General features: G+C 47.9%; 1 protein-coding gene across 3 annotated transcripts in view; it reads right to left on the bottom strand.

Moving 5' to 3' along the window:
* Positions 1-14,859, bottom strand: part of IFT172 (intraflagellar transport 172) — a 44,921-nt gene that overhangs the window by 27,678 nt on the left and 2,384 nt on the right. For 2 of the 3 annotated variants that reach the window (XM_064508121.1, XM_064508122.1), the window contains exons 5-15: positions 10,714-10,779; positions 10,233-10,312; positions 8,722-8,809; positions 7,428-7,642; positions 7,210-7,333; positions 6,085-6,180; positions 5,023-5,184; positions 3,058-3,111; positions 2,369-2,472; positions 1,640-1,725; positions 885-997 (exon numbers count right to left, since the gene is read on the bottom strand). In XM_064508121.1, coding sequence (XP_064364191.1) covers positions 885-997; positions 1,640-1,725; positions 2,369-2,472; positions 3,058-3,111; positions 5,023-5,184; positions 6,085-6,180; positions 7,210-7,333; positions 7,428-7,642; positions 8,722-8,809; positions 10,233-10,312; positions 10,714-10,779 — 1,188 coding nt within the window. Of the gene's footprint in view, positions 1-884; positions 998-1,639; positions 1,726-2,368; positions 2,473-3,057; positions 3,112-5,022; positions 5,185-6,084; positions 6,181-7,209; positions 7,334-7,427; positions 7,643-8,721; positions 8,810-9,994; positions 10,187-10,232; positions 10,313-10,713; positions 10,780-14,859 lie in introns of those variants that run through there. The other variant, XM_064508123.1, reaches the window with a different exon arrangement.

The following is a 14,859-nucleotide window of genomic DNA, read 5'->3' as shown; positions in this document are numbered from 1 at the left end:
GTTGGAATTGGGCTGTGATCATGATACCTGAGTAAGACTGGGATAACCTTGTCTTTGCACTTGTGGAGACTTCTGAAACACATTCAACTACTATTGCCTAGACCCTTTGCTGGTGCAGTAGCAGAAACCATGCCTTCTGAGTCGGGCAGGGTGTTTCAATTCCATGCTGAGTCATCTTCTTTAGGAGATCCCTTTGCAGCTTTAGCTCCCAGTCTCTACTAATTGGCAGTTTAAACAGCTGTTGCTCCAATATGTGGCCTTCACCAAGGCAACAGAGGCACTTCAAAGTCCACAGACAGAATATATTTCTCAGAGATGGTGTCAGGCTGGAAAGTTATTTTAGGAGAGCAAAAAATTAAGTCTCAGTAGGTGGGAAAGGAACTAGGACTGGTCAAGAGCAAAATTCAGAGAGGAGTGATATTAGAAGCAGCAGAATTTTGAGAATGAACTGAAAGGCAGTCAAAATACCAGCAAACCTCTTACCTACAAAGTGTTTGGTCTCAACCAGATTCTGTCTTGACCAGGCTGCCCTTTACATACACGGTGTCAGATGTACACTGTCCTGACATTCTGGAAGAGGTCTGCATGACCGAGAGGCAGTGTGCATTTTTATGCAGTGTGAACAGCTGTAGCTATAGCTTGAAACTAAACATACAACGCTGCCAGCTCACGCAATCTGAACAGGGTCTGCCTTCCTCAAAGGAGCAGCCAAAAAGTCACAGGTACTTCGGATGAGCACCCTGTCCTCACGGCAGTACTGATTCCAGCATGATATCAGGAATTGTGTGTTCCTCATCTCCTTCCCTGCACTCAGGCAGATCTGTCTTTCCCCTCCCCATGCACACCAGTTTGCCACCCCTCTCCCCCAGATGTGTCTGCCTCACCCTCATCTTCTTGTCCCTGAAGAGTAGCTTGTGGCCTGTTTCATTCAGCTCCAGCCATTCAATCTTGCTGTCATGGCTGATGGTACCAGCATTGTAGCCACCAACAAGGTCCACTTGGAAATGAAAGAAAAGAAACAGCGTGAGTACCTAACGTGCCCCAAGGCACTGAACACCTGATGCTGTCCCACGTGGAGCAGGTGTCTGGGACCCTACTGGGGCAGGATCCCATGGCAAACACACTGTGACACGAAGGGCAGACTGCAATGACATCTTATCTTGGCACCTCACCAGCATCAGTAACTCCCTCCACCCTTCCGTGAGAACGCACAGAGCGCAGGCAGTGCAGGCAGCAACATCACCACGCTGAACTGCACAGAACCTCAGGCTGAAGACGCAGCCACAGACACCCCACAGCCGAGTCCGCACCAGACACTTAACCTGCCAAAGCAGGGCAGCCCGGGCTCTAGCGATTTGCTGCCTGGCAGAGTGAATGCGAAGGGGGCCTTCAGGGATCTGCTGCCTGGCAGAGTGAATGCGAAGGGGGCCTTCAGGGATCTGCTGCCTGGCAGAGTGAATGCAAAGGGGGCCTTCAGGGATCTGCTGCCTGGCAGAGTGAATGCAAAGGGGGCCTTCAGGGATCTGCTGCCTGGCACAGTGAATGCGAAGGGGGCCTTCAGGAATCTGCTGCCTGGCAGAGTGAATGCAAAGGAGTCAGGCAGGCTGTGAAAATACAGGAGAGGGATGTTTATATTCACCTGTTGCTATAGTCTTGATGTCTATCAAATAAGCCAGTCTCTTGTTCACCTCCATGCCTCTCTGCCGTCTTTCATTGATACGAACACTATTTGAAGGGAATGATGACTGTTAGCTTTGCTACTCTCTAAATCCACAAGACTGAGTCTTGTCCTCTCCCCACAGAATTACCTGCAGTTTCCCCAAGCATATGGTGGCTTTTGTAGTTCTCTGACCCAGTACTTATGGCTGCCTCAACTAAGAACGAACCCTTCTGCTTCACGACTCTGAAAGCTGCCTGAATGACCTATGATGTTTCCTCTCCAGTGCAGCCTACGGTCCTCCCCTCCCTCCTCTTGAATAAGAAAATGCCATTTCAGAGGGAAGAGGTCCCGCTAGCATCTAGAGCCCCTGTTCATGCTGTACTAGGACCAGCAGGATGCACGGATGCCTGAGTACGTGCACAGGAGGTCCCTCCTCAGTCAGGTGCCAAGTCAGGCTTCAATAAGCATATATCAGAGGAGAATGGGCTCCTGACCCTCTAAAACTTGACAACCCTTAAATGCAACCGAGCGATTAAATGTCACTATCAGTCACAGCCAAAAGCGAGCTGCTCAGAGGGCATTCAGTGTTGCGCCCTCAGGACCCAGAGTCTGGGGTCTGTGTCCTAGAGAACGGACACTTCCAAGTGATGTCCAAGGCCACTCTCAAAAAACGCTTGTACTGGTCACACGGGCAGCCTTGACACTCACCTGACAAGATGCGGGTTCATGAACTCTGTGCGGACGGACCCCAGGATGTCGTTGCTTCCATATTCCACCAGCGTCAGCTCCCCAGCATTAAAGATCATGCAGACCTGGAAGAGAGAGGGGACTGCTCTCTCACTGAAGAGCCAGGTAAGCAGACATACCTACCAGCGAGGTGTACAGAAAAGCATTCTGCTGCACATAAGTCTAAATTCACACGCTCTGGGATGAGCAAGGAATTGTCCGTGTCTTCCTGTGGTGACTGCTAGCTTCTTTAGGGCTGGGGATTTTAGTCCTGTGCCTACCGGTCCTGCAGAAGGAGTCAAGCTGTCATCCTGACAGCTACGAGCTGATACCTCAGCTCCTCCAGATTTCTCTGCCTCGCCAGACAGAGCAAGATTCCGTCCAGACAGCTAACACATCCTCTTTTCTGTACCTCTGACATCCAGAGTTTACTGCTCCTGTCTCCTATGGGGGCACGACTTAGAGACTCCTTATATCGAGTTTGTTCTGTACTTGGCATTTGGGAAAGGCAAGTATGGGGAGGAAGCAGATGAGAATTTGCAGGGAGAGGATAAGTCCAGGAAACAGCTGAGGAACAGGAGTTTCCAGAAGCGTGGCTGACACTTTCCCCCACAGTACACACACTGCTCTACTCACCATTAAGGGGTAGCATCCTGTCCCAGCCAACTTACATTTTCATTGTCGAAGAAGAACTTCTCGTTCCCTCCAGATCCTTGCCAGGCTACCTGCAATGCAATGGCATGGAGTGAGCAAATGCCAGGCTGGCGTCTCTTGCAGAGGACCAAGTTGCAGGCATCACGGTCTATAGTCCCGCTAGTTATGGCTCACTGACTTCCTGCTAGCACTCGGCAAGCACAAGGAGTCCAGTTCTTACTAAATCTCAGTTCTCAGGCCTAAAATCTCAACACTGCTTGCATGGAAATAAATCGTGCCATTCCCTCAGCAGCACAGATAAGCCTAGCCTCCCTCTCAACTCCCAGGACAAACAGCAAGAATTACATTGCACAAGGGATCATGTTCCAGCAGTTCAGCTGTCAGCACTGTAATTCAGTCATTCTCAGTTTGCAAGTGCCCCAGTCCCCTCTCCCTTTTTTAACAACCTCTCCTTTAAACTCCTGTCCTCTTTCTGCAGCATCTGATTGCCTTCTGGACAAGAGGCTTTTAGGTGACCAATGTACTCCCTCTGGCCCATTCTTTCACAGGCACCTCTCTGCCCTCCTCCAGGCTACCTTTATGATAAAAAGCACCCCCACACCTCCTTTGCCTCGGTAAATCCACTCCACAGAATCAGTGCTACCACTTGTTGGGGACAGAATCTCCACTTCACATCTGGCTGAAACCCTTCTCTTTCACGTCCTTGTGTGGGGTCATGTTAGCAATGACTGATCAGCGTAGTGCCAGTGAGGGACCAGCTGATCGGGCATTTTCGAAGAGCACCAGATAATGCAATAGTTACTATGATGGCAACAGGCAAGTGAGCAGAGAGGCAGAAAACTGAAAGCCAGAGCTGCAGCTGTCCTTTCCCTCCTTGAGCAAGAGGTCCAAGTCACTGCTTCAACAAAGCTCCTGTGAGACAACAAATTGGTAAACGGACTGCTCCCAACCCTATTCTTTGTAAGGAGTACACATAGCTGTGCAAGTGAAAGGCAAAGTTCTCTGTGCAGGATGGTGCAGAGAAACCTGTGATGTTCAGTCTGTTTAGTCGAGATGGATAACCAAGCAGCAGTATCCCCCAGCTCAAATCTGTAGGCAGGAGCACAGCTAGCTCCCAGCAGAATCTAGCTCTTGAACAGGTCAATTAGCACACAGTTAGCCTGATTAAAAGTATATGCTACCTCCGTGAACAAAGCAAAAGCATCCCGAGGCCCAGTTCATACTTTTGTCAGACACTAAGACCTACTGCCAACATTTCACAGACTTGGCACATAGCCTCAGCACTCAGCGCACCACGAGCCTCAGGGTATGGACAGCTCTGTATAGACAGATCTGTACCAGAAATGGTACTGCAGTGATGGGCAGATTTTTTTTAAACACAAGAATATTCATACATTCACATCTGGACTGTACAGTTCTACAGAATGAAGTTTTGAGCCCCTAATAGAAGAAAGACATTGATAAACTGGAGTGAGTTCAGCAGAAAGCCACTGAAATGGTTGGGGCTGGAAAACTTGCACTGTAAGTGGAGGCTGAAAGAACTGGGCTTCTTCAGGCTGGAGAAGAAAAGGCTTAGGAGAGCTGTAAAAAGACAGAGCCAGGCTTTTTTTGCAGAGCACGGTGGGAGGATGAGAAAATGGTTATAAACTAAAAGAGGGGAGATTCCAGTGTGGCATAAGGAAAATGTTTTTCCCCATGACAACAGTCAAGCACTGGAACAGGAGCCCAGACAGACAGCGGGATCTACATCCTTGGAAGTTTTCAGACCCACTCTGATAAAGTCCTGAGCAACCACGTCTGCATTTTATGTTCACCCTGCTTTGAATAGGAGGCTGGACACAAGACCCCTCAAGGTCACTTCCAACCTGAATTATTCTATGATTCTTTGAAAAGAAATGTATCACTACCATGCAGAAAACATATTCTTTGAGTTGCAAAGTTAAGCATTTGAAACTCAGGAAATGTCAGAGGTTTTCCAGTACCTCACTGAGTTTGTTGGAGCTGATGTCACCCAGCAGCAATGTGTCTGAAGTATGGGCCACCAGATATCTCTCTTTTCCTAAGATCTTCACCTCATCGATCTCATAACCATAGTGGGATTTCAACACAACTCGAGTTCCTGTTGAAAGGTTCTTCACAATGACCTAGAGAAAGTGGGAAAAATATGAGGCCTCTTTCCACACAGAGAGGAAGAAGAACACAGGCTCCTTGCGCAACGGAAGATATATGCGATGGAGGATATTTGGGTATTTTCATGTCCCCTCCCAGCATTTAGTCCTGTTTCTTAAAGAAACCTTACCATCCCTCTTGTATGGGTGTGCACTGTAGTAGAAGTGTGGGACTCTCGCTTCCGCCATTTAGAAGTTCCTGGCCTAATCCGGAGGACTACTCAGGCCCCCGGGATGAGTCGCCCCCAGGGAGTCCTCGTCTCTCTCCACTGACTACACAGAGTGCCTGGACTGCCAGCCCACCCTTATTACCTAATTTTGAGCCAGGGAAAGTTAGCGGAGATTAAGCCACTTAAGGAGCCTGCATTTTGCATAGGGGTACCCCACACAGATTTACAAACTAGGAAATAAACTCCATTTTCTCTGCTCCCAATCAGTTTCTGCCCAGACTTTACCCTGTTCCTGAAGTATTCCCTATGCCCTTCCCAGCAGGTTGCTACAGACAAACTGCAGGTGTTGATATGAATCTAAAATACTTCCTCTGGTAATTTACTGTTCTGATTTCTGAGCATATTTTTCAAGGCAGTGTGACTGCTCTAAAGGGAGGAAGGAACGAAGTAAACGGACTCAGAGAAATACACCCTCACTCTCAACTCTTTTAAGTATAGTTTTATTGGGTCTGAAGCTGGCTACTACAGGATTTACATGGCTCCCCTCTGCTGATTATAAGGAATCTGAATGACTGGGCTAAGGACTGGAGACAGACAGATGAGGGACAGGAAAGAAGGTGATGGCACCAAAAACTCCAAACATGTCTAGTTTTAATGAACACCCTATTTTAACCAAGAGACATTACTTCATTGTATAGTCTCTTACCTGGCTTGGTCCCACATACGTCATTTCAAATTTATTTTTGTAAACGCTTCTGCGAAGGCAGCAGTCAAATTGTTCAACTCCTCCACACAGAGTGCCCTGGGGAGACAAACACGAAGCACATCGTCAGTGACTTCTGTTGAGAGAGGTATTCCAGGCCCCACTCCCATGGAAGAGATCAAAGGTAAGACAGGAACCAACAGATCCTGGCTCCTGCGGCGAACAAGGATCAAGGACCCCACGTGCATAGGGACCAGACCTATCCTGACTTTCTTAAGAGAGAAGGGAGAAAGATTCGGATGTAGTCAGAGAAACAGAGTTTACCAAATACTGGCACATACATGGCAGAGAAAAGAGGAGTTAAAAACATTTTCAGCTTAATCTTCCCAATTACCCCTCTCAGTTTGCCACTCCTCCCTCTCCCAACCTCCCAAACTCTCTTCCTTTCCAAGAGAGTCCTTCCACCTTTATCTCTTTCTTTATGACATCCCCAAACCCTCTGGTCCCCTTTTACTACTCTCCCATATCTCACCCCTTCCCCTTCTCTGCAAGCATTCATCTGTTCAGTTAATTTTCTGTTTGAATAATTTTAAAGATTCCTGATTTTGTTAAACATAAAAAGGTGCAAAAACAATTAAAGAGAAGTTGTAAATGGCAATCTTCCCAAATAACTCTTTATGGGGACAAATGCAGGGCTTTAAAGAATTATTTAACTTAATACAGAAAGGCAGACCAAGGCTCATTGGCTGGAAGTAGAAGAAGAATAACTCTGAACTTAAAACATGGCTTGCAATCATGGAGTATAAGGAACAGTTCAGATTTTACACTGCTTCTCACAGATTCTCAGAGGAAAGAATGCTAATGAGACTGCTCTAGAGAAGCTACGCTGAACTTTTTGTTATGCTTCTGTGAAAAAAAGGAGGACTGCTGCTTCCAGTGAGCCATTACAGAGTCACGCATGCTACTTTCCACCCTCATACTCTTCACATAGCACGTCTGAACGCAGCAGTGTCCCCTGAGCCACGCACGTGACACTCAGCAGCCCTCCCCGCATCACCCTGTTCTCAGGAGCACGCGTGAGACTGTGCCGGGCACGCGACTCATGGGCTCAGGACCGATGATACAAACCACACAGATCCGTGAACCATCCCTCTTCCACGCCAAAGCTGTGATGGTGTAGAGGTGAGCTATTTCTTTGGGCTTGGCTTCCTCCCAAGCATTGCGGCGTGGGCTCCAGTTCAATACCCTTAACCTGCCAGAGCAGACAAGAAAGCGCAGACATGAAGGATGTACATGGCTGAAGGAGAAAGCACTATAAAGGGAGACCTGACCACCGGGCACCGTACCTATCATAGCTGCCGATGACGACAGCCTGGCCACCAGGACTCACGGCCGCTGTGGTGAATTCCTTCTCCGAGGAGTCCCGGCTATAGTCAAAGCTTTGAATCACATTACCTTCCTTCCCATAAGCTACTATCTTCTTGTCACAGCCTGCAGCCACAATGCTGTTGGAAGCCCAGGCAAGGGCATAAGGAGGACAGGGATGCACCACCAACTTACCCTACATCAGACAAGAAAGAACAGTCTGAAAACAGCAATGGTTCTACCCCCAGCTGGACTCTACAGTCAGCTATCACAGTGAGACCAGTACGAGGCCCTTTGGTAAAGTCCAGCTCGTGGGGGTTGCTTTGTCCGCCTGTCCCAGTCTGTAGGAAGGCAGACAGAAACCAGAACCGAGAAATGCATGAACTATCCCATTCATTTATCTAGGAGAGAAGATTTCTCCTGTCAGTAAGAAGACCAATATCATTAACTAGACCAGGATGCAATCTTAACCCAGCAGAACAATTCTGGGGCCTTCAGCATATCACGCTAGACAGCATACATATACAAACAGCTTCACTTAGAGAGGAAAGATCTGAGTGGAAATAACATTCCCTTCACCACAGCTTAAAGCACAGAGACTACTCCTTTGGGGAGGAACAGGAGGCTCAGGAGAAATGCTGGGCTCTCAGAGTCAGCAGAAACAGTGGGAACTTGCAATGGGCACGGTAATGATTTGCTCTTACCACACCTCGGAAGGAATGGACAGTCATTAAGGCCTACTTTCCTTGCCTTTTCCACAAACAGTACCGATTCCAAAGCAGCTTTAAGTGACGGACAAGGTACGGGGTACCCTTCCTCACTACGTATAGCTGCTGTCTAAGGGCTCTCTCACCTTCTGGAGGAAAGGCCCAGTTCCTGGGTAATTTGGGAACCATCTTCTAAAATCTGCTGGGATAACTACACATTACTTAGTGAGAAGAAGGCGATACCTGTGCCCTGGGACCCTGCCCACTCAAGCAACATTCTCCTGGACACGCTAACATCCTCAGATCTTTCCAGACGTCTGCAAAGCCTCATGTCTCACACGCAGAGAGGTAACTTCCCCTATTACCATCACACTCAGTGTAATCCAAAGCATCTAGTCACTGTTCTGTCTTCATCAGTGCTCCACAAGCCCCGTGCTAGCACGTACGGACTGCAGCTCCTCTCCAGACGTGAACTCCTTCCACAGCTTGACCACTTTCCAAAGCTCCTGAGCTCGGGAACAGATTGCACAAAGAGAAACTTTGCTCACTAAAGGAGAATCTTTGATACCTGTGATTCACCTGAGCCCTCATCATCAAAGAAGAAGCGCACTATGGTTCCATCTGCATGGCCAGAGAGGATTCCCTTCCCCGACAGACTGCAAAGAAACAAAGATAAAATGATGCAAAGTTGCAGTAACACTCACACCTCAACTTCCCCACCTCTGCCCAGAGGAGCCAGTCCCAGAGCCATCGCTGACTCTCCTCAGAGCCAGAGGTTTGCTGGGTGATGTGTACAAGATCCAGTACCTGCATCAGTGTCTGTAAAAACAAAGCAGACAAAACTATGGAGACAGGAAAGGAGAGTGGTCAGTTAAGTATCTTCATCATGCAAAATCACAATAGCAACTTATCGTATAACTAAAACACAGAAAGGTAAAGGAACCTTAAGTGTAATAATGACTGTGCATACAATTTCTCACAGCAGGGAGCATAAAACAGCCCTTGCAATGCAACTATTCCAGAAGTGGGGCTGGATATTGTGACTCCAAGAATCCCTAAAAGCAACAAAGGTTGGAGACAAACTATCTGGACAAACACTCTAAGTCCATTACCTGTAGCATTAAAGTCTTGTGTACTTCTATATGCAATTAGGGGGAAGAGAGCAAGGAAGAGGCTATAGGCTTTGTATAATGTACACAGAATTAATACTTTGCAATGATAATTCAAATACAGAATGCAAGTCCTACAAACGCTGTAACAACACAAGAATCACACGTCTGTCTTATGTCTATTGCAATCCCAGATACGTCATTGACTCTATATCAACTGTAGCATGAGCTGTGTTTAGAAATAAAAGAAGAGGCAGAGAGAGAAGAGGGAAGGAAAAAGGGAGAAGGAGGGAAGAAGAGAGGGGAAGGGGAAGAAAAGAGGGGAGAGGGAGAGAGAGAGAAAGACAGTGAGAACAGAAACTCTATTTCTTTGAAATAAAGAAAAGACAGACTTTGGAGGGATTTCCTAGTAGTAGGGAGTCAGAGCCAAAGACCAGCTTTAGGTTTAGAATTCAGTAAGCGCTAAAAAAACAAGATGATGACAATTAGTGAAAATCCCACTGCTAAGACATTAACATAGCTTAAATTATTTTAGAAGGATACTAAAGTAGCTAAAAAGAAATCTAGTTAAAACAATTTAAGACTGCACAAATTACTTTGTCACAGTTTTAGCTGACAGAATATTTTTGTTCCTTTAGTCCTTAAGCTTTTCCAATGTTAGTAGTTAGCTAGATGAAGCTGACAAATTTAGTCTTTAAAAAATAAAAAACCAAACCAATATATGTGAGCAACCTCATGGGGACTTATGCCTTGTCATGTTCTTGGGGGGCAGCCAAGCTGCACGGGCCAGTGTGGGGTGGCCACGTGTCAGGTTTTAGGAATGAATTCCTTCTGACAAGCACAGATTTGTATCCTCTCCACAAGGAACCGACAGCCAAAAGACACTCTGGCACCGCCCCAGACTGACGCGGGTTCTGCCGGGCCGAAGGCTGAGCCAAAGCAGCGTAACCTAAAGCAACAACATACTCACTTGGAAGTTAGCGAGACCACATAGGAATCTGTCCCATAAATGGTGGAGGACTTGTTACTCTTTGTATTTGCTAAACGAACCTGAGAAAGAGAAGCTGGTCAATGCTGCTTCTGTCCCCACGTCAGAACGTGCATTTCCCCCAGCGTAATATCCCCGGAGCTCTCCCGGTCCGTGAGCAGTGCCAGAAATAACAGAAAGCTCATTGCTTTCCGGTAGATCAGAGAAAAAGTGGAAGAGTTGGAGCTGCAGTCCCACTTCTACATTTCTAGGAAGGCTCAGGAAAAGGACCAGAGGATCTGGTAGATCCTCCAAGGACTAACTGGGAGCCAGAACCAGAAAATTCAGTCAGTGGTGTAATCCCTTTGCTGCTGAGCGGTGCCCTAAGCCCACAGCAATGGCTCCTGTTCAGCAGCCCAGGCACTTGCAGCTCTGGCAGCCCCTGCACGGAACAGAGTATCAGGCAAATAACAAGTTTCTCTACCTTTCCTTCGGCGAGACCAAAGACAATGATATTCTCCGCTGGCCACAATAAGCAGGTCACGGCACTCTGACAAGGAGGAGGTAAAAAGAGAGGTAAGAGCTCCATCCTGCTTAGAAAACTACTTGCCCCACTGCTACACAAGCCAGCTCGTGAACGGTAAGACCACTCAGACCCAGAAAGAGGAGAGCTGGGGGCACTGGGGTGGATCTTAAAGCGGGACTGCGGGAAGCCCTCCACCCTGCAGCTCCAATTAGGTAACAGTGAGGTGGGACGGAATAACAGGCCGAGAAAAACAAAAGCAGGGCATCGAGTTACACGAGATGCTCTTCAGTAGAGATGCTCTTCTGAGAAGATCTCTCATTGATCTCATGTACGCTTTTCCAGATGCTACTGATGAACAGACACAAACATGGCTACTTCTAAAGATGTTTTGCAACTAGTATAAAACAGAAAAACAATCCGACTCTGCCACTTTCTGTAATAGATACGAGAATGTTTGTACTTTGGATCTTCATTTGCTGGGTCACAAACAGCCTTTATATTTTTTCATTTTTAAACACGAGACCCTTGGTAGGTCGGGGGAAATGTGTTCACTAAAGCCAAATCAGAGAGATTTGCAAAATCTAACGCAGGGGCCGGGATGGATAAAGCTGGCCATGAAACCCAACTGTGAGAGATGGCCAAGAGAGTTAATGAAATTGCTTCACATTTACACTGAAGAGTATCGGTTAATAAGAAGGCTATACTACCCTGGTGTTTGGCACCTGCCACCAGCACCAGCCTCACTGGCTCATCTGTTCTATCTTAAGTAGCTAGGACTGCTTTCGGTCTGTGTAAGCCTTCATTCATTCAACTCGCCCACTCTCCCCTGCTCTTGCCATTCACATCAGCAAACACAGCTACGATCAGATACCAAAACGACCCTGGATACTTAAGCTGCTCCTAATTTACATGTCCAACCAATGACCAAGGCCCATTTTTTATTGCTCTGGCTTCCCAGGCATCCATATCTTTCCCTCGTTATCTGCTGGACCCTTATTTTCTGTCTTACACAACCATAAGCAGCCTTGTGACAGCTTGGAAACGAGGTTCGCTTAGTGGCAACGCTCTCAGCTACCAGTGCAAGGGGGTCAAACTTGCACATACTCATCCTGGCCTTCTAGCAGGACACCTCGTTTGCTAGCAGAGCAGAACGGGTCACTCTATGCAGAAGGGGTACAAGAGCACTCAACGAGTTTTGCAAATGGCAGGGGAGGGAAAGGGCTCAATAAATGATCCCTAACCTTGACTCGATGCACCAAGAGTCCACCAAGAGGTAGTAAAGATCAACACTTATCTACAGGAGAAAATCTAGTCCATCAAGGACGCAGTGGTAAAAAAACACACAGACAGCATTAGAAAAATAAAGGATTTATTATGATAGAAATGGTATAAAAGGCATGCGAAAAGAGAAATGAGTCATTAAAACTACAAAGAGCCTTTGTACCGCGTACCGCATCCAAGCGCTGTGAGATGCAAGCGGCAAAGAGAACCAGCTGCTGCTCTGAACGCACAGCGGTGCCAGGCAAAGCGGGAAGCAGGCTCCCATCAGGCCGTTACCCAGGTAACGCAGCGCAGGGGGGACAGAGGGACAGAGCAGTGCCAGTCCCTGCCAAACGACAACAAAAGGTCTCTCCCCTGAGGCTACGGGCACCCACATGTGACACAGCCAGGGGGTTCAGGAAGGGGAAAGCGGATAGCCAGCCCCTGCTGCGCTCCGTTCCTGTCCGGATAGACGTGCACGGCCTGACCGCCAGTGTCACCAGCACTGACCACAACGGCTCAGCCGCAGCCAACAGCTTGAAGAAAGCTGCTTATCACCAGAGCAGCAGAACCGCAGGGGTTCCCCTCCCGCAGCCAGAACATTCACGGAGGCTGGGCGGGTCCTCCTGAGGCTGGGTAAGGGCAGCCGAAATGGTGGCCCCATCAGCAGGCCACGACCCGGAGATGCAGGCTTTAGGCTTAAAGGCTGAGGCTGTCCCTCACCTGACGGACGGACGGCTGAGAAGGCTCGGCACAGAAACTCCCGGCACAGAAACTCCCTAAGGAGCAGCTTCGACTGTGTCTGTTGGGGATTTGGCCCAGGAGAGTGACTCCTCCTAACTGGTCCTGGCTACTTCGGTGGCCTGCACAGCAGGGAACTCATCTAGTGAAATGGAGCAGGCGGGGGCCATAGCACGACGGCACTGGCTGGAGCACCTGGGGGCTGGTGGACATTTGCTCCTAGACGTAAAAGAACTAGTCACTGCATTGCGTTTCCTCACACAGGTGGTTTCCTGTGCAGGGAACCTATAATACCTTTGCCTTTTCCAGACACCCACATCGTCCTCAAGATAATCCTTGACATAGTGAGTGCTCTCTGACACGTGCCTGCAGAGCTAGAGGAGCAGAAGATGAAGAAGGTCAAGGAGAAAATCTGACTGAATTATAAAGCTGAGGTCTTTGAACATATGGAAGCTGCAATTTGGCTGAACTCTGCACACTTTACATTTGGGTTAGCACTGAATCTTGGGGTGATGATGCACAATAAAATAACGAACTGCAAGGAAAAGCAAGAACCCTGTTGTGTCTGCCTCCTTCTCACTCGGCACATTTGGCTGGTAGCAAGGGAATTTGGCCCCAGGTGCCACGATGTAACTGGATCACAGCTACCAGGCACTTGTAGCACATCAGTATATAAACACACTGCCGCCTGCAGAAATGCAAATTCCCTTTAACGAGTTTGTGAATCTTGTTGGGAGATACTTGCAGCAGTGTTTGCAGGACATGTTCACTTCTCCCAGGTTGTGTCTGTAAAGAATGGAGATTTGACAACACAGGGAGCTTGTGTCCACTCTCCTAAGGAGCCAGCCACTGCGGCTGCTTGCCCGTTTTCTCCCCTTTTTCATGCCCTGTCCCATAGGACGGCTATCCCAAGAGAGAGTCTTTAGCATCCCTTCATGCTTTACAGCGATTGTCTGAGAGCCCAGAGCTCCATGCACAGGCTACCAACAGCCACTCTGCAATACGGTGCTGGAGGGCGGAAATGAGCTACCAAGCGATCTGCTCCAGTGCCAGCTGGGGAACAGAAACGGTGGTTGGGGAGCAGCGAAGTACTGGGCAGATCCACAGACTTGATCAGGTCTTCCATGAGGCAGAAAATTGTATCTCAGCTTTCCAAACTGTTCAACAGAAGTCACAGGCTGCTCTGTTCTAAGCATGTTCTGGGTCTTGCAGAACAAGAGGATGAAGGAAATGTGATCGGAAGCAGCGAGAATGTCCCCCAAAGAGCTTTTGCGAAAGGGAACCACAGTAACTGCCATGGAATTAGTCTGCATGCAAAAGCAGGAAAAAGGTAGAGGGCGGTGTGAAACCATGAATAACCTGAAAGCACCTTGAACATGTGGAGATAGAGAGAACAGCATTGCTCAGGATGTAGACCCAGTCATCTAGAATGCCCTACACTGAGCATGTGGGGGAATTAGATGCCTGCCCTGGAGCAAACAAAACGTGCTGCATAGTCAGGTGAAAGGGGACACTTCTAACCCAAACCTTGGAAGTCTGTGCAAAAGTAAGTGAATCTCAGTCATTGTGCCCAGCGCGTCTGACACTGTCAAACTACAGAGATTTAGGAAAAAAACCACTAGACTGACTCCAGGATTGGAATACCTACTTTAGAATGCGATGTCCACAATCTCTAGCCGCTTATAAAAGAGAAGGTTCACAGCTAACAGGAGCACAATTGTCACTTTTTTAGCTTTAGAGCACATCAGGGACTCCTGACATACGTCTATGCTCTCCTACAAACCTTTATCATTGGTACTACACGGGCTTCTTGAGACCTCCCCTCTTTTACATCACTACCTCATCCTGTGCTCCAGTTCCTGCAGTTGTAACACTTTTTACAAAACTGTGCTCTTGGCAGCCAACGGAACAATGACAGCCATATACAAAATGTATATAGCAATTAAATTAAGCACTTGTAAGGGCTTTGTCTGAACTCACAGAAATTTCTGAGAGACAATCAGAAGGCTGAACCTTTGATAAACTCTTGTAGCTTGGAAGTGTGGAATGTGATAGAAGAGGTAAAAACTAATGCGCTGGTCTAGGGAAACCCCCAAAAGAGAT

The sequence above is a fragment of the Dromaius novaehollandiae genome, chromosome 3 (genome assembly GCF_036370855.1).
Source record: "Dromaius novaehollandiae isolate bDroNov1 chromosome 3, bDroNov1.hap1, whole genome shotgun sequence".
NCBI lineage: Eukaryota > Metazoa > Chordata > Aves > Casuariiformes > Dromaiidae > Dromaius > Dromaius novaehollandiae.
This window is presented reverse-complemented; position numbering and strand designations above follow the sequence as displayed.